The sequence below is a fragment of the Amblyomma mixtum genome, chromosome 1 (genome assembly GCF_055824585.1).
Source record: "Amblyomma mixtum isolate Tamu chromosome 1, ASM5582458v1, whole genome shotgun sequence".
In the NCBI taxonomy this organism is placed as follows: Eukaryota; Metazoa; Arthropoda; class Arachnida; order Ixodida; family Ixodidae; genus Amblyomma; species Amblyomma mixtum.
Genome location: NC_143012.1, coordinates 194,717,657 through 194,737,874, shown reverse-complemented (window position 1 = coordinate 194,737,874; position 20,218 = coordinate 194,717,657). Strand labels below are relative to the sequence as shown.

The 20,218-nt window shown below is 52.0% G+C and overlaps 1 protein-coding gene across 1 annotated transcript in view; it reads left to right on the top strand.

The window, feature by feature from the left end:
- Nucleotides 1–20,218, top strand: part of LOC149370468 (putative cytochrome P450 49a1) — a 73,872-nt gene that overhangs the window by 29,069 nt on the left and 24,585 nt on the right. The window contains exon 5 of the mRNA XM_089577798.1: nt 15,227–15,428. Coding sequence (XP_089433924.1) covers nt 15,227–15,428 — 202 coding nt within the window. The remainder of the gene's footprint in view (nt 1–15,226; nt 15,429–20,218) is intronic.

The following is a 20,218-nucleotide window of genomic DNA, read 5'->3' as shown; positions in this document are numbered from 1 at the left end:
CGCTGTCTTGTATCAGGCGTCGCGGTGCAGTCCGGCCAACAGGTGCCTCGCTCTCGGCTGCTCTGGCAGGGTGGCGCTCAGGCTGGTGGCGGTCCCACGTTTCGGTGACTATGACGGGTGGTGGCGTCAGGCTTCTTGGGCGTCTCGGCTGGCGATACTCTGACGGGTTGTGGCGTCCGGCTTGTTGGGCGTCTCGGCTGGCGGTCAGTTTGCAGCGGATGCCATCGGGTCCGGCCTCACCGACTACAGACCAGCGCGATCTGCTTCCGTCCGTACACTTCGCCCGTCTCTGCTCGTTCTCTCCTTTGTCTCCCTGTCCCCAACGCGTCTCTCTGAGGACTCCCTTTCTTTCCTTCGGTGTCCTCCTCGCCTCCTCTGCTGGGAGCCCTCTTGGTGCTAACTTGCCGGCCTCCCCCGCCACCTCGAGCCATTAGTAAGGCCGTCGCGCTGCAAGACAATGCAGGCCAGTGGGCCCGCGAACTCCGGGAAGCTGTTTGTGCCGCGAGCGTTCCGGCCTACCCTCCGCGCCGCAGGGTGCCGGCCTCTTCGCGAACGCGGAGCTCATGTTCAGCCGAAGACGCACTCCTCTCGAAGTTGACATATTTATGAGGGTCACGGCTGTCCTCTCTCTTCTCGCATCGGAACCCGGGCTGGTCTCTTCCAAGAACCGCGGCTTGGACACGCGACCATGGCATTCGAAAACTTGGCCGTCAACGGACAAAGGGAGTCCTCCCTTAGCAGCGGAAGAGAGCAGCTGCCCGGGGAGACAGTCTGTTTTCCAAGGGCATGGGGCCCTCTTTTCTTTTGGGTTAACTTCCCTTAATAAAGACCCACTCCTAGCCTTCTCCGAGTCCACAGCCCGTACCTCGCAACAAGGCCGTCTGCAGGCGTGCATGCGCGCACACACAAACGCACAAGCGTGCCTGTCTCTGCACCAAAGGGGGGGGGGGGGGGAGTTGGGGACGCGCTGCAAAACGGGCCGCAGGGATGCGTGTGGTCGCGCTGGGCGCCCCGCGCGGCCTCTCCTCTTTTGCCCTCTGGCTATTTCGCACGTCTCTGTGTTGCGCCCACTGCATTCCACACAACCGCCTTCGCTGACGGGACAGGGCGATAATTTTGAGCCAGACACAGTGTCTCTGGTGTTAGTCGATGGAGAGTTCTTTTGGGCCATGCCTAGGCCTCCCGTACACAGTCCTTCAAAACCCCCTCTTATTATAAAGAAATTTTCTACGAAAAATTCGTGGTCACCTCACTTTCACAACCACCAGTACGTCGCAAAGTTCGCAACTCAGTCTTATGGCAGCAGTCACATTTCGAGTACGTCAATGCTGTTAAACATCGTCCTCGCGCACAAGCACTGGTTTCACAACACGGCACAACGTGGGCGGACTCTCAGTCCCCCCAGGCAGAGGAGTAAATTTCACACGGCGGACAACTCCGCCCTCTATATGTAAAACACGCAACCGCAGAAATCATGAGCACAGTTCAATGGTCGTGGCAACTACCAGACTTCCCCTAAGTCACACTAAGATTAGGAGGTGGTCCATGCAATTCGCTCACCCTCGGTTTCTTTCTCCACTGGCAGTTTCTGCAGTGTTCTGCAACATCTTGTCTCAGTCCATGCCAGAAATAACCTTTGCTAACCGCCCGGCGGGTCTTTTGAAATCCTAAATGTCCTCTGCCTTCCATATCGTGGCATAACCTCACAATTTCACTCCTCATTAGCAAAGGGACAACTACTCGGTTTGAGGCTCCGTGCGCTTTGTCTCTGAAACGCAGTAAACCACAAGAGTCCAAATGATACAATCTTGACTCTTTTCGTTCTGAGCTGTCGCACTCGTTTATCAATTTTAGCACAGACAAATCTTTCCTTTGCTCCACGTACAGGCGGGTTTGCTCAATCACAGGGGGAACCTCGGTTAGCCTTGCGTCCGCCGCGCGGCTGAGCTCGTCTGAATGGCGATTGGTCTCCCTTGGCTCGCGAACTCCTTCTGCTTTGTCCGTGCATAGGCTCAATACCGCTTCTGAACACCCTCGCTCGTGGCGGCTCTCAGCAGATGTTTTATCTAGCTCCTTGATACCTTCAGGGCTGTCCTCGCCTTCCTTCTTACGCTGCTCGGAGCGGTCCAAGCGCCCTGAAATGTGCCCGTGCGATATCTGACGCAGACGACAAAAACGTGAGAGGTGCCCTAACCTGCCGCACGAGAAGCAGGCGATTGATTTGACGCGTCGATTCAATTCTCGCGCCTGCCCAGATGGAGGGCCCTCACTTATTCGAAGGACCTCTTCGAGCAGCTTCTCCAGCCGATCCAGACGTTCACTAAAATCACCATTCTCCTCTCTGCTTTCTACACGTCGGACAGTCGCGGTGCTCGTGCGCGTCACTTCCTCTATTTGCTCTTCTTTAGACGCTACCTCTACTGCTTCTTCGAATGTCTTGGGATCGTGTGACAGAGCAAATCTCCTTACCGGATCTCGGAGCCCATTCAGAAAAATAGAGGTCAGCTGTTCCCTAAGGATTTCGCGCCTCGCTTCTCTCTTCGACGTGTCATCGCCATCAACGTCCTCGAAAGCCTCTGTTCCGAGCCTACGAAGCCGGCTCGCGAATGAGCGCACATTCTCACCAGCACTCTGCCTTGCGCTGAGAAACTTCTCAAACTTCCTGCACGCCGGCTCGGTATCATATCGTTTCAGCGCGAGCGCTTTAAACGATTTATACGAAGTCACGCCTGCCACCTCTTCATCCAACCACGCAAAGTCCAGAGCAGCCCCGACCATCTTACATCGCGCCATCCCGACTAACTGTTTCTCCTGCCATCCGCCCAGATTACCGACCTGCTCTAAAATTTTCAGAAAGTCCCTTATCTTGGGACCGTTGTCACCCCCCGTGAATGATGGAATCACAGCTCCCAGCATTAGCGCACTAGCTCCCAACGTTCCGTCATGAGAATTCTGCGATTGCGGTAGCGACATGTTGGCCCCTTTCTCCTCGGGTACGAGGGTTAATGGTCTCGCACCAAAACTTCAGCAAAATCCCACCGCTGCCACCACTTGTGACGTTCCCGCCTGTCGGGGGTCAGTCACAATGCAACACAGTTGTTTGTTGCTATCTACGGGTCCTGCTGAAGCGAGGAGAATTGAGCCAACACACAACGCCTCCGATTCAACCTAATTTATTCACTCTCACTGCCTGAAGGTGTAACTGGGAGTTCCGCTCACCGCTGTCTTGTATCAGGCGTCGCGGTGCAGTCCGGCCAACAGGTGCCTCGCTCTCTGCTGCTCTGGCAGGGTGGCGCTCAGGCTGGTGGCGGTCCCACGTTTCGGTGACTATGACGGGTGGTGGCGTCAGGCTTCTTGGGCGTCTCGGCTGGCGATACTCTGACGGGTTGTGGCGTCCGGCTTGTTGGGCGTCTCGGCTGGCGGTCAGTTTGCAGCGGATGCCCTCGGGTCCGGCCTCACCGACTACAGACCAGCGCGATCTGCTTCCGTCCGTACACTTCGCCCGTCTCTGCTCGTTCTCTCCTTTGTCTCCCTGTCCCCAACGCGTCTCTCTGAGGACTCCCTTTCTTTCCTTCGGTGTCCTCCTCGCCTCCTCTGCTGGGAGCCCTCTTGGTGCTAACTTGCCGGCCTCCCCCGCCACCTCGAGCCATTAGTAAGGCCGTCGCGCTGCAAGACAATGCAGGCCAGTGGGCCCGCGAACTCCGGGAAGCTGTTTGTGCCGCGAGCGTTCCGGCCTACCCTCCGCGCCGCAGGGTGCCGGCCTCTTCGCGAACGCGGAGCTCATGTTCAGCCGAGGACGCACTCCTCTCGAAGTTGACATATTTATGAGGGTCACGGCTGTCCTCTCTCTTCTCGCATCGGAACCCGGGGTGGTCTCTTCCAAGAACCGCGGCTTGGACACGCGACCACGGCATTCGAAAACTTGGCCGTCAACGGACAAAGGGAGTCCTCCCTTAGCAGCGGAAGAGAGCAGCTGCCCGGGGAGACAGTCTGTTTTCCAAGGGCATGGGGCCCTCTTTTCTTTTGGGTTAACTTCCCTTAATAAAGACCCACTCCTAGCCTTCTCCGAGTCCACAGCCCGTACCTCGCAACAAGGCCGTCTGCAGGCGTGCATGCGCGCACACACAAACGCACAAACGTGCCTGTCTCTGCGCCAAAGGGGGGGGGGGGGGAGTTGGGGACGCGCTGCAAAACGGGCCGCAGGGATGCGTGTGGTCGCGCTGGGCGCCCCGCGCGGCCTCTCCTCTTTTGCCCTCTGGCTATTTCGCACGTCTCTGTGTTGCGCCCGCTGCATTCCACACAACCGCCTTCGCTGACGGGACAGGGCGATAATTTTGAGCCAGACACAGTGTCTCTGGTGTTAGTCGATGGAGAGTTCTTTTGGGCCATGCCTAGGCCTCCCGTACACAGTCCTTCACATCTTCACCTGCCTTACGGCGTGTCGACTATTTCTGCTGGCCTCTCTGTACTGTGAGTGTGCAACCCGTTTTCCTGCCCTAGTGCTTTGCGCCATGGCGAATGTTTCGGCAGTGTCGAACCGAAAGCGTCTATTCAAACCCGTGAGGACACTGCAGATGTATCACACCTGAGTCTGAGTGCGCTCAGCCCACCATCATCTACACCCACCCCTTCCTCTAAAGAACTCTTTCGCCGCTCCATCAACGCAGATCTTCCTCCGCCGCAGCGCACGCAGCTTCTTCACTTGCTCCATCAGTTCCACGCCTACTTCGAATTTCATCGCCGCTCAATGGGCGAAACGTCGACTGTCGCACATCGCATCGACAAAGGTGCCCACGCTCCACTACATCATCGCCCCTATCGTGTGTGGGCAACCCAGTGCTATGTTATTGAGGGTCAAGTCGACCAAATTCTCAAGAGCGGCGACATCTAATCCTCGATAAGTCTGGCTTCGCCTGTTGTGCTCGTCAAAAAGAAAGACGGTTCCATCCGTTTCTGTGTAGACTACCGCAGATTTTACAAAATTACGCGCAAGGACTCTATCTTCTGCCATGCATCGAGAGACGTGCTAGACTGCTTCCAAAGTGCCAAAATATTTTCAGCTTTACATTCACGTTCTGGGTACAGAAAGGCACCCATGGAAGAGACCAATCGCCCCAAAACTGCCTTTGTAAGCCCTGACAATTTGTATGCATTTACTGTGATGACTTTCGGCCTTTGTAATGTTCCTGCCACCTTTGAGAGGATGATGGATACCATCTTGCGTGGAGTAAAGTGGAAGACTTGCCTCTGTTATTTCGACGTTATCGTCGTTTTTTCGCCTTTCTTTGACACTGACTTCTACCGCCTCAAGCACGTTTTGACCTGCCTCTCTGACGCCGCGGTCCAGCTCACCTTAAACAAGTGTCATTCTGCCGTACGCCAGCTCAATATTTTAGGCCGCGTTTTCTCCAAGGACGGTGCCCGTCCCGACCCGGCCAAACTTCATGCTGTGGCTGCGTTTCCTAGACTTACTTATACCAAAGAGCTGCGCAGCTTCCTCGGTCTGTGTTCCTACTTGCGTAAGATTATCCGTAATATAGCCTAAATTGCGGCATCTTTATCACATCTCTCCGGCAGTTTTGGTCTTTCGCAGTGGTCCCGAGTGTGTGATTGTGACGACGCTTTCGATTCCTGGCTCGGTATCCTGACCGCCCTGCCGATACTGCGCCATTTCGACCCGAACACACCTACTGACGTCCAAACTGGCGCCAGTGGGGTAGGCCTCGGTGCCGTACTCGCCTAACGCACAGCGAGAAGCCAACATTGCCTACTACTTTCTCCTGAAATGTTGCCTTCTCGCTGTGCAGCTGCCAAGCGCTTCACGCTTGTCGCCGAAATGCGTTGAGAGGCCACAACCCTTCTCCGAGTGCGAGGTTGCAAAGTCTTGTGCAGTAGTTTTTTTTTTCTGCCACAACCAATATCTTAAGGCCCGTTCACACTTGCCCAAAAATCCGGCGAGCGAAGCGGAATCAGCCGCTTTTGACGCCTAGCGAGGTGGAAAGCGGCGCGGCGGGGGAGATCGGGCTGGACCCATTTCCGCCGCGCCGCGACAAACATGGCGGCGCGCTTCGAAGCCGGACCCCTCGCTTCGGATTGAATTCTCATTGTTGCTGCCTTTTTCAGTGCGTTCACTGGCCAAAAATGCGGCACAGGTTTTTCGCTTCGTCTCACCTCGCCTCTAACAAAACGTATTAGTGATAAATTTGCTTTATTTTTTATTCAGAGTGACGATTATGCCGCTTCTAGGCTTAAGAGCAGAGTCGGTTTGTTGACAGTAATGGTTCCCGCCCTGACAGCCTGATGGCGCCACTATATGCTAAGTTTATTTTTGCGTCTGTGCTAGCATACCCTGAACTAAAAGTCGGAATGCGCCTGAGTTTAAGCATGCATGTGCATTCATGTAGACTGCGTAAACTTATGCTCTTTTCTCACTATATCTGTGTATGCCGCTAGCAGCGACGCGGTGTGGAAAAACGAGAAACAGCAGCGGCGAGGCGGCTCCGCCTCGCCCGCGCGTGAACAAGTAAGAACAGGTCCTTGTTTTTGCGGCGAGCGAATCCGCTTCGCTCGCCGGATTTTTGGGCAAGTGTGAACGCACCTTTAGTGCCATTTTGCAGTCTTGTGCAAAAGAGTTTTTTTCTTTTTTTTCGGAATACCTGCCGACCCCCGTCTCTACTCATTATTCCTGAAATGTTGCCTCCTCGCTGGGCAGCTGTCAAGCGCTTCGCGTTTGTCACCGACATGGGGTAACGAGCTACTCCTCGAGGGGCACTCCCCTGTCTTTCTAAGAAAGCCATGAGGTCGCGGGGAAAGAAATTTTCCTCCATCCTTTTATTTTCTGTCGTTACCTCCTTCCGAACACCTGCATCCACATTAGGGGATCGAGTTTTCAAGTTGTAACCTGTTTTTTTTTTCATTCCCCCCTCCTCATTATTGTTTGCATTTGTGCTTTATGCTTTTTCCTGTACCTCGCGGAAGCTATAAAGCTGCTTGTTTCGAATACTGTAATACACTCGAAAAAGGCTGGTCCTCCAGCCGAAACGTCCTGAATTAAATCCTGTTATGTTTTTCAATTTCTGGTGACTTTATATATATATATATTTAATGTCACGTGCTTCCACAGAACCTCGACGGAAGCTGAAGATGGACTGACCAGCAGGGAGAAAAGGAAGAGAAAGAGCTGAAGGACGCTGGTAGGCTTCCTGCTGGCAAGCTGCCGACTTCGAGTCCACCGGGCAAACTGCGGCCAATCACACCTCTAACAGCCCCGTTTGAGCAAGTTGGAATTGACCTCCTTGAACCTTTCCCACGGTCCTCTAAAGGAAATCGATGGATTCTTGTGTGCGTAGACTACTTAACCCGTTATTGTGAGACAGCCGCGATACCAGCTTCTACTGCGTTTGAAGTATCTAACTTCTTACTTCGATTCGTCATTCTTCGGCACGGCCCTCCTGCAGTTCTCATTAGCGACCGTGGACGCCAATTTACAGCGGACGTTGTTGAACAACTTGTCCGCCTCAGCAGCTCCAGTTTTCGCCACTCCACGCCATATCATCCCCAAACGAACGGTGTGGTAGAACGCACTAATCGGACGCTCACCACCATGCTTGCTATGTACGTCGCTGCAGATCATAAGGACTGAGATGGCGTCCTCCCGTTCATTACTCATGCATACAACACAGCGCAACATGAGACAACTGGCTACAGCCCCTTTTACCTGCTCTATGTTCGCTCACCTCGCTGCGGCCTTGACACCATTTTACTATTTTTCATCCACGATGAACCTTCTCTTGCGACCACACTCTGCAGAGCTGAAGAAGCTCGCCAGCTTGCCCGCGTTCGAATTTTATCTTCGCAAGAGCGTTCCAAGAACCGCTACGACGCCCAACACCAGGAAGTTTCTTATGTTCCTGGTGACATTGTGTGGTTGTGGACCCCTCTACGCAAGCGTGGTCTGTGTCAGAAACTGCTATCCCACTACACTGGACCGTTTGTTATGTTGGAGTGCATAAGTGACGTTAATTACGTTATATCACGACTAACTGCTAGTGGTCGACGGTCACGCCAGTCTCAGGTGGTGCATGTAGCCCGCCTCGAGCGATTCCATCCCAGACTGTCTATTTAACTCGCCCGACGGGCTTCGTCTGCGAGGAGGGAAATGTCACGTGCTTCCACAGAACCTCGACGGAAGAAGCAGAAGATGGACTGACCAGCAGGGAGAAAAGGAAGAGAAAGAGCTGAAGGACGCTGGTAGGCTTCCTGCTTCCATCCTGCTCCGACCGATCCCCTCTGTGAATAAACCCCCGTGCGTGCTAAGCACGTAACAATATATATATATATATATATATATATATATATATATATTGATACATGCATTCGAAGAAGAGACAGAAGTAGTGCATGCGCTAGAAGAGGAAGAAGTTAGTTGGCTCTCTCGCGCGCGCTCGAACCACTAGGGGACCGCCGCAGGTTTTTCGTCTCTGCGCGGGTGTTCTTTTTGGCGTTGCACGCTACAGTTTGGTGGAGCAGTGCTGGGTACGCTTCCCGACCTGCAAACTCCGTACAGCGTCACTACGGACCTCACACCGGTTCACCAGCGACCCAGCCGCCGTCTCCGCGGAGAGTCGCCTGAATTTGGGCCCCTTCCCCCGCCAACAAGGACGACGCAGCCTCGACCGCCGAGTCCAACTGACATGGCCACTGACACCAGGACCCAGCCGCCGATCCAGCCTCTATCGTCGAGTCCAACTGCCATGGCCGCTGACAACAGGCCCCTGGCGCCGATACTTTGCCACCCACCGCGAACACCGCCATCTTTTCACGGTGACGTGTTCGAAGACGCTGAGGACTGGCTGGAGACGTTCGAGCGGGTCGCACGCTACAACGGCTGGTGCGACGAGCGCAAGCTGAATAACGTCTACTTTACCCTGGAAGAGTCTGCTCGGACGTGGTTTGAAAACCACGAGGCTACACTTCCCACCTGGGAGACGTTTTGCCGGAGTCTCCTGGCTACGTTCCCCAACGCTGACCGCCGGGAGAAGGCCGAAGCTGCGCTGCACTCCCGAAATCAGCGCACGAACGAAAGCGTGCGCATGTACACCGAAGACATGACCCGTCTTTTCAAGCGCGCCGACCCCAACATGACAGAGGAGAAGAAGCTGCGCCATCTCATGCGTGGGGTTAAGCAGGAGCTGTTCGCGGGCCTCGTGCGCAGCCCACCCCGCACGGTGGCGGAATTTCTAACCGAGGCGACCACGATGGAGACGACGCTGCAACAACGGGCCCGCCAGTACAACCGCGACATCAACTGCATGGTGCCCGAAGGCTTTTCGTCGTGTCTCGGCGGCAGTGCAGACACCTTGCGTGAACTAATTCGCTCCGTTGTCCGGGAGGAACTGCAACGGATCCATCTGCCTCAGGTTGCACCTGCGCCGCTGGCAGCGCTGTCCGAAGTTGTCAGGGACGAGGTGCGACAGGCTGCGCAGGCACCTCCTGTCCCTGAAGCGCCATCCCGGTTCGATGACCGACCCACGTACGCATCTGTTGTACGTCGCACGACAGGCTACGGTCCCATTACCCCAACGCCTGGCGTGAGCAACATCGGCACATGTCACGCAAGCGTGCCTGGCTACGGTGTGACCCCGTCGACCTCCGTGAGTAACATCGCCACGTATTCTGCAACCGCATCTGCTACAGCTGGGCCACGCCCTCGCAAGTCGGATTTGTGGCGTACACCGGACCGCAGGCCTCTCTGCTACCACTGTGGGGAGCCTGGTCACCTCTACCGCGCCTGTCCGTACCGCCAAGTGGGCCTTCGCGGTTTCCATCCCGACGCACCCTGCCCTCAGAACGGCGAACGACCGCATGAGATTGCACAGCATCTCTGGGCACGCCAGAACCCTGCCTACTCTGGAAGGCGCGAGTCCCGTTCCCCTTCGCCTCTCCGTTATCGCTCTTCCAGCCCTGGCCGCCAGAGTAGCTCTGCTGGCCGTCGCTCGCCGAGTCCGCGTCGGGAAAACTAACACCAGCGACCTCTGGAGGCAAGGCCGCTGACGTCGGGACGTGTCAAGATCCTCCATCGCGGAACCCTCGAGCCGACGATACCCGTACAGAGAGAGGCAGCGACAGTATCAGATACGCTGCATCCGATTTGCGTGTGACAATTGATGGCACTGACATTACCGCGCTGCTCGATACCGGTGCTGATTACTCTGTTATGAGCCGTGCCTTCGCTGGAGAACTTAAGAAGGTTCTGACACCGTGGACGGGGACCCCCATTCGCACCGCTGGTGGCCACCTAATTTCCCCTGTGGGCAAGTGCACGGCTAGAGTTGGGATTAGTGGTTTTACGTACGTTGGTGAATTTGTCGTACTTCCCGAGTGTTCCAGAGACTTGATTCTGGGGATCGACTTCCTGCAGTCGAACGGCGCTGTGATTGACTTTCAGGAGGCACGTGTCACGTTCTCGACCAAACAGGCCGTGGCGCGCTTTGACTCCCGCGATCCCTGCAGCAACGCTCTGCGCATTGTCGAGAACGACGTCACGGTGCCGCCGCGGTGCAGTGTTCTGGTGCTCGTGCGGAACGACCTCTTCCATGACTACGAGGGCCTAGCGGACAGCCATAGTCCACTGCTGCTTAAGCGGGGACTTGCCGTTGCAAGAAGTCTCGTCCAACTACGTGACGGCCGCACCCACGTCCTCCTGACTAACTTTGCCAACGAATATCAGCACCTGGCCAAAGGCATGGCTATTGCCTTCCTCCACGACGTTGCTGAGGTTCCAGGTTTGTGCACCGTGGGAGGACCCTCTCCGGAGTATGCTGGCCCACATCACGTTCTTCAGTCAGTCAGAATAAATCCTGCCTTGCCGTCGGTTCAGAGGGATCTTCTGTCGGCCCTCTTGGCAGAATTTGCGGACTGTTTCGCTACGTGCTCGAAGGTCGGCCGAACTCCACTCGCCAAGCATCGTATCATCACTGACGAGACTACGCGACCCGTCTGCCAGCGCCCATATCGTGTTTCCCCGGTGGAGAGAGAAGCCATTCAAAATCAGGTTGCCGAGATGCTTGCAGACGATGTCATTCAGCCGTCCACCAGTCCGTGGGCATCGCCTGTGGTTCTTGTCAAAAAGAAGGACAACACTCTGCGTTTCTGCGTGGACTACAGGAAACTTAACAGCGTGACCAAAAAGGACGTTTACCCCGCTGCCCAGGATAGATGACGCGCTCGACCGATTGCGGAACGCCAGATACTTCTCGTCATTGGATCTTAAAAGCGGGTACTGGCAAATCGAAGTGGACGAGAGAGACCGGGAGAAGACGGCTTTCGTGACGCCTGACGGCCTCTATGAGTTTAAAGTGCTCCCATTTGGTCTGTGCTCAGCACCGACCACTTTCCAACGCATGATGGACACTGTCCTCTCCGGCTTGAAATGGCAGTCCTGCCTGGTGTACCTGGACGATGTCGTTATATTTTCGCCCACCTTTGACCAACACTTGGAGCGGTTGCGCATTGTGCTACAAGCGCTCAAATCCACGCAACTCACCATCAAAGCCGAGAAATGCCATTTTGGCTTTGAGGAACTTCGCTTTCTTGGTCACGTTGTCAGCGCACAAGGTGTTCGCCCGGACCCTGACAAGACTGCTGCCGTCTCAGGTTTTCCACGCTCAACTGACAAGAAGGCCGTTCGCCGGTTTTTAGGCCTGTGCTCCTATTATAGGCGCTTTATTCAAGATTTCTCGAAAATCGCGGAACCGCTGAACGCACTGACCCGTGACGACACGCCCTTCCTCTGGGGGACCGACGAAGAGGCTGCATTTGTCGAGCTTCGCAGCCGTCTGCAAAGCACTCCGATACTCGGCCATTTCGACGAGCATGCTGCCACGGACATCCACACTGACGCCAGCAATGTTGGCCTTGGTGCAGTACTGATCCAGTGGCAAGACGGTGCAGAACGGGTCATCAGTTATGCTAGTCGGACACTTACGCGCTCCGAGACCAATTATTCAACGACGGAGAAAGAATGTCTTGCAGTGATATGGGCCATCTGCAAGTTCCGACCGTACCTCTACGGACGACCCTTCCGTGTGGTAAGCGACCACCACTCCTTATGCTGGCTGGCGAGCCTCAAAGACCCCTCAGGACGCTTGGCTAGATGGAGCTTACGCTTGCAAGAATACGACTTAACAGTAGTTTACAAGTCTGGCCGCAAGCATCAGGATGCGGATTGTCTGTCGCGCGCGCCTATCCCAATCAATACCGAAGAAACCACCGATGATTTTCCTTTCCTGGGCTCTGTTAGTACCACCCAAATGGCGCAGCTTCAGAGGGCGGACACGGAGTTGGCGCCGCTCATCGATTACCTCGAAGGCAGTGAAGCTCCCATTCCGCGTGTTTTTCTTCGAGGGCTTCACACCTTCACTTTACGGTCTGGTGTTCTCTACAAACGCAACTTTGCCAACAGCGAAGAAGTGTTCCTACTCGTCGTACCATCACAGCTGCGGTCTGAGATCTTGAGTGCCTGTCATGATGCACCATCCGCCGGCCACCTTGGAGTCAGCCGTACACTCGCGCGGATTAGACAAAAGTATTATTGGCCCAGGTTACTCCCATCGGTGCGGGCCTACGTCAAAACATGCCGTGAATGCCAACGTCGGAAGACTACTCCATTGAAACCGGCCGGATTTCTTCACCCCGTCGATCCACCGAAGACCCCTTTCCATCAAGTGGGCATGGACCTCCTTGGCCCATTTCCGAAGTCTTCGTCTGGAAAGCGTTGGATAGTCGTTGCGACTGACTACCTCACACGGTACGCTGAGACCACGTCTCTTGCCAAGGGCACTGCTGCTGAAGTGGCGCAGTTCTTCGTCCACAACATTGTCTTGCGTTATGGAGCACCCGCCGTTGTTATTACTGACCGGGGAACTGCTTTCACGGCCCGCTTAACCCAGTCCGTGATGACTCTGACGCACACGAGCCACCGACGTGCTACGGCGTATCACCCGCAGACAAACGGGTTGGTAGAGCGACTCAACCGCACACTAGCCGACATGCTATCAATGTACGTTGACGTCGAGCATCGAACTTGGGACGCCATTCTGCCGAACGTAACGTTTGCGTACAACACCGCCCTGCAGGAAACAACCCGACTGACCCCCTTTCAGCTTGTCTTCGGTCGCCAGGTGACCACTCCGTTGGATGCTATGTTGCCCGTCGACCCTTACTGCGACTCTGACGCTGACATCGACGTAGATACCTTCGTTCAGCGTGCTGTGGAAGCGCGTCAACTGGCCCGCCTGCGCATCCACCGTCAACAGGAGGCTGACGCCACTAAGTACAACTGTGGACGCCGTTTCGTCAGTTATGCTCCCGGCGACCTTGTGTGGATTTGGATACCTGTTCGTCGCCGCGGGCTCTCTGAAAAGCTGCTGCGCCGATACTTCGGCCCTTACGAAGTAGTGCACCGCATCAGTGATGTGACTTATGCAGTTGCTCCCGCCCCGACAGCTTGTTCATCGCGCCGGTCGCACCGAACTGAAGTCGTACACGTTGTTCGCATGAAGCCTTACCACGACCGGCTACCTGACTGAACTGCGGTCCACTGCAGCTGTGTTCTACCCTTTCGCTGACTTTTCACTCCCAGCCGCATCGTGTCGATGCTGCATAAGAGGGGGGCAGTGATACATGCATTCGAAGAAGAGACAGAAGTAGCGCATGCGCTAGAAGAGGAAGAAGTTAGTTGGCTCTCTCGCGCGCGCTCGAACCACTAGGGGACCGCCGCAGGTTTTTCGTCTCTGCGCGGGTGTTCTTTTTGGCGTTGCACGCTACAATATATATATATACATATATATATATATATATATATATATATATATATATATATATATATATATATATATATATATATACAGTCTAGCCCGCTTATAACGAAGTCGGCGGGAATCGGAAATCCCTTCGCTATATCCGCTGTTTCGTAATATGCGGACTACAAAAAAATGAAAACATCGGCATACGGATTTATTGCCGCTGAAAGAAGTCGTCGAGCGTCCCCTGAACACGTTTCGCGAGTGCGGCCTTCAGGATTGCGGCTTACATACCATCCAACTGCGAACCAAAGATCTGATCGAACTCCGGACTCCCGAGGTGTATTCGTAACGTGTCAACAGCTGAGATGGCCGCTGCGGAGGTGACCGGCTTAGGGGCACAACTATCATCGTCGCATTCGCTGTCGGAAGCGATCTCCGCCAAGTTCCCTTCCATGACACTCCCGGCAACTTCTTCAGTCGTCAAGTCCTCGGTGGCAACAAGGTCTTCGTCGGCGAAAACGAAGTCCATGTGGCTTAGACCCGCAGGCACAAGGTTCAAGTCGCTAGCGGTTCAAGTCGCCGTGACGCCGTTCAAGGACGGCGCAACACGAGACCGGCGTGCCATGCGATGCAGTGAAGCAACCTTTCGCTCCGCAGGAGAGCAGACGACGCCACGAAAGGACGCCGTCAGCCGAATTTTGCTCTTATTTTCGCGGAAAAATCGCCTCAAGGACGCAAAAATGTGTTGATTGGCAGATTATTTTTCGGTTGGTATTAAATCTCTTCGTTATATCCGCTGACGCGCTCTTATTTACTTCGTTAAAACCGGACCCAAAATGTATTGAAAATGCAAAAATGGGAATGGGAGATTGAAATCCCTTCGTTATAACCGCTATTTCGCTATAAGTGGCTTCGTTATAAACGGGCTAGACTGTATATATATATTTCTTCAGTCATTCTTGCAGGCTATGGCTTCAAAATGTGTTTTTATGCCATGATTATGCCACCCTAAATATGGGTAAAAAGTGAGCTTATTCGAGCACGAAGATGAGCAGTGGAGACCACTTCCACATGCTGCTATGAGATAGATGTTTGATTTCTTTAAGGACGGTGTCTTATTATCGTAGTAAGCTTTGACTTAAAAATCTTCGGGAAAGAAAAAGCCAACAAAAATGAAAATGGCGGAAAATGTGGAGACGCTTCGAGTCATACGTTATACTTTTCCTTTTGCCCTGTGATGTGCGTAACACTGGTCTTAGTACATTTAAAGCCAGGCAGTTGCCTTGACGTTTAACTCTTGTGTGTATATATATATATATATATATATATATATATATATATATATATATATATATATATATATATTTGGGGCATTGTATATATTTATGCTCATTTTGTTCATTTCCAAATCATTCTTGCAGCGATTGTCTACGTCACATTGGGAAAAAGACTGGGGCTCCTGAAAAACCAGATTCAGCCAGGCACAGAAGCTGCCCAATTTATGCACGAAATCGAAAATTTCGTCCAAAGCGTGGAGACCCTGTTGACGCAATTTCCATACTACCGCTACTTCCCTACTCCTACCAACAGGCGCTGGAAACGCGCAGCAGACTTCATCGCACCGTAAGTCTCAACAAGCCGTATGGGACGTGCCTTTGGCAATACTGTCGCCGTGACCTATTCTCCTTGTTTTATCTTCGTTTTTTTCTTTATCGTCGCTAGAGATAGTCCTATCTTTCATACGTTCGCTGAGTGGGGAAATTTACGTCGCGTTTGGTCGTCATCTAGCAGCCGATTTTTCGCAAAAAGTCTACGATCGTGTGCGGTAATTCCTCGGTCTTTGGGGACTTGCCTGGAATGTGTAGGCTCGTTGTCTGCAGTATCCCGTACCCTCTTTCACTACGGAACGGCAAAGAACGGAGAGCACTCAGATCTCGATGATTGCGAAGTGGCGTTCTGCCGAGTTACTTTCTACTCTTATTGACCCCACGTTCTATCGGCGAAGAGCGCATTCTATTTATACGACAGTGCCTGTCAGCATCGGAGCGAATTTTCACGCTGGTCAGCATCGCTACGAGATAATTCTGGGATCCATGCTGGCGAGTGCTCTTTAGGTGCACAACTATACGTTGATGGGCCTCACGGACACGGGCCCCTCCAGAAGATAAAATGACCACCTCATATCAATGAATCTATCCACCTTAATGGAAAGAGCTTTCGAGATCATGGCTGTCACATCTAAGCAGTGTTGATAATAGTGCTTGAGTGGGATTTTCATCTGTTATGTTTGTTTGTAACGATATAAGTTACCGTATCTTTGCCTTAACCTCTGAACATAGTGGCGCCTTCCTCCATCGCCCACGCGCATTCCTCAAGAGTGTTATAGTGCCATTTCGTTTGCAAGATGTCTTTGTGGTTTTACCATTGGGGTGCTTGACGTCTGCGGAAAAGTGGTCTTTCGAGCCGGTAGCAGTGAATGAGATCAGTCTGAATGCGTCTACCCCTTCAACTCGTATCAAGTAATGGCAGCAACACGATAAGAAGCGTGTACACGAGAAACAAAATACAGATTTTTTTCCGGGCTATATCTGAATCAAGTGTACCCCACCGCCACTTTGAATCGATTCGAGACGGAGTTCCTTCACACAGCAAAAGAGTGATCATCTCTCTGCCGCTTATTTCGTGGAATATGAATCACCTCAATTCAGGAGGATGTGCAGAAGTCATGGCACACGGCGCTATGAATCACCATTTCAGCATTGTACACTGTGAATGATGCTGACCATATGTATCTTTCAGCGAGAATTGCGCAACTGAGGTTCACTGGCTCCGGATAGCCCGCGATTGGAAACTGAACCTGGCGTTTAATGCTAGAACCTCATCGAGTGAGGCTAGCTTAGCAGTGCTGTTGGAGGAATTAAAGGGTGTTAAAAGGGATGTCATAGGGCTTAGTGAGGTTAAGAGGACAGATGAGGTGTATACAGTTCTGAAGGGCGGGCACGTACTGTACTATCGTGAATTAGCAGAACGACGAGAACTAGGTGTGGGATTTCTCACCAATCAGGATATAGCTGGCAACATAGAGGAGTATTATAGTACTTACGAGGGAGTGGCATATATCGTAATTAAGCTTAATAAGAGGCACAAGCTGAAGGTGGTGCAGGCATACGCACCTACATCAAGTCATGACGACCATATCTTTGAAAGCTAGTAAAAAGATGTGAAATCGCAGCACACTGTACTGATGGGCGACTTCCGTGCGAAAGTAGGCAGGAAGCAGGCTGTAATTGAAGAAGCGTAGCTTGCTGGGCCAGTTGGCGCATGGTAAGTGGAAAACCAGCGAAAAGGAAACGTTCACAAGCAGGGAAAGCACACAGGACCACGCTGGAAACCAAACAAACTAATGACGTCCTGCGGCGGAAGCTCGTTTTTTATGCAGTGGGAATAAAACCGGGCTTTGCAGGAGGGGTAGGCGATGGTGCGGACGCAGAAGGCAGCCTGGTCTGAAGGAGGCTAAACATGTAGAAAAATGCCCAAAAAGAAGCATAGTATTGAAGAAGCTTAGCTTGTTGGGCCAGTTCGTGCATAATAAGTGGAAAACCAGAAAAAGGGAATAGTTCACTAGCAGGAGCAGTACGCAGGACAACGCTGGGAACCAAACAAACTAATGACATCCTTATAAAAAAGAACGATCTTCCGCCGCAGGAAGTCATCACTTTTTTTTTGTTTCCAGCGTTGTCCTGGGTACTTCTCCTGCTTGTGAACGCGTCCTTTCCGCTGGTTTTCCACTTAGCAGGCTAGAGACAAGGCGGCAGGTTACTATTGCATAGCTTCCAGGAACAGCAGGGGAGAGTTATTACGAGAGTTCGCAGATGGAAATAATTTACGGATCATGAATACCTTCTTCCATAAACAAGGAAATAGGAAGTGGGATGGCCCCAATGGTGAGAGTAAAAATGAAATACACTTCAAAATGTGCTCTTACCCTGGCATCGTAGAGGATGTGGAGGTCGTCGGAAATGTCCGTTATAGCGACCACTGAATGATAAGGTTTCGTATTAGCTTACATTTGAAGTGAAAACAGAGGAAACTAGAGAAGCAGAAGGCTATCAGCCAGTGAGCGTTAAGAGGGAAAGTAGAGGAATTGAGGATTTCGCTGGAGAACAAATTTTCCGCTTTAACTGAAGAAGATGACCGTAATGTTGAAAAAATGAACGATAATCTAACGCCTATCGGCACGGGGTGCGCTGCAGAAGTAGGTCGTAGGATGGTTCGACAGGATATCGGCAAGCTGTCTCAGGAGACTAAAGATTTCATTAGGAAACGCCAAAGCATGAGGACGTCTAACTCCACAGACAGAACAGAACTAGCATAGCTATCGAAGGTAATAAATAAGTGCAAGGCAGTAGACGTAGGAACTTTAACTTTGAGAAAATCGAGCATCCTCTAAACAACGGAGGTAGCCTAAAAGCAGTGAAGAGCAAACTAGGTATAGGTAAAAACCAGCTGTATGCACTAAAACAAAGAGGGCAATGTCATTAGCAATATGGATAAGATAGTTAAAATAGACGAACAGTTTTACACAAATCTATACAGATACAAAGAGGGCAATGTCATTAGCAATATGGATAACATAGTTAAAGTAAATGAAGGGTTTCACACAGATCTATACAGTAGCGAATGGAATACGAGCGATACTGATAGAGGCAGTAGAGCATAGCAATTGGGCATTCGGCCAGTAACGAAGGAGGAAGTAAAGAAAGCCTTAGGAGCAATGCAAAAGGGGAAAGCAGCTGGTGAGGTTCAGATAACAGTAGATTTGTTGAAGGACGGAGGGGAGAAAGTGCTTAAAAAGCTTGCCACCCTCTATACGCATTGCCTGGTGACCTCGAGCGTATCAGGAGCTTGGAAGAACGCGAACATTATCTTAATTCCTAAAAAAGGAGACGTGAAGGACTTGCAGAATTAAAGACCGATTAGCTTACCGTGCGCTCCCTAAAAGGTACTTACTAAAGTAATCGGTAATACAGTCAGCAAAACTCTAGACTTCTACCAAGCAGATTATCAGGCAGGCTTTCGTAAAGCGTACTCGGCAATAGACCATACTCACGATAACAATAAGGTGACACAGAAATCCCAAGAATATAACCAACCTCAATATACAGCCTTCATTGATTACGAGAAAGCATTCGACTCAGTAGAAACCTAAGCAGTTATGCAGGCTTTGAGGAATCAGTGTGTCGAAGAGTGCCATATGAAAGTAATGGAACATATTTATAACGATTGCACAGCTACCACAGTACTCCATAAAGTCAGCAATAAAATTCCAATAAGGAATGGTATCGGCAGAGAGACACGATCTCGTCAATGCTATTCACCGCTTGTTTACAGGAGGTATTCCGGGGCTTGAAATGGGAACAGCTGGGTTAATAGTTAATGGAGAATACCTATGTAATTTGCGATTCGCTGATAACATTGCCTTGCTAAGTCACTCAGGACATGACCTGCAAAGCATGACCAATGAGTTGGACAAGCAGAGAAGAACGGTTGGGCTAAAAATTAACATGCAGGAAACCAAAGTAATGTTCAACAGTCTCGCAAAAGAACAGCAGCTCGCAATTGGTAGCGAGGAGCTGGAAGGAGTGACAGAACATATCTACTTAGGGCAGATAGAAAACGCTGATCCATATCATGAAAGGGAAATCAGTAAAAGAATATGATTGGGGTGGAGCGCATGTGGCAGGTTCTCTCAGATCATAAATGGCAATTTACCAATATCCCTAAAGAGAAAACTATACAACAGCTGTATCTAACCGGTACTCACCTATCGGGCGGAAACATGGAGGCTAACAAACAGGGTTCAGCTTAGGTTAAGGACAACGTAGCTAGCTATGGAAAGCAAAATGATACGTTAAGACATCGGAAGCAGGCGGAATGGGTGAGGGAACAAACACCGCTTAATGACATTGTAGCCGAAATCAAGAAGAAGAAATGGGCTTGGGCAGGGTATATAAGCGAAAGCAACATAACCACTGGTCCTTAAGGGTAACGGAGTGGATTCCAAGAGAAGGCAGGCGCAGCAGGAGGCGGAAGAAAGTTAGGTGGGCGGATGAATTTAAGAAGTTTACGGGGATGTGGTGCCCGAAACTGGCAAAGGACAGCGTTATTTGTAGAGGCATGGGAGAGGTATTTGCCCTTAATTGGGCGTAGTCAGGCTAATGATGATGATGAAGATGCAAGTAGGTCGTCGGTACACCGATTCAAAGCCACTGATCTCCACTAGGTGGCTGGATACCTGGCTGGCTGGATATGTAGCCACGTCCTGTCCTCATCTTTCTGTGTCCTGTTTTAAACGCTACGTTTGTTCGTTCAGATTATGTATGACCAACTGGCCCCACAGTATACTCTGTTAT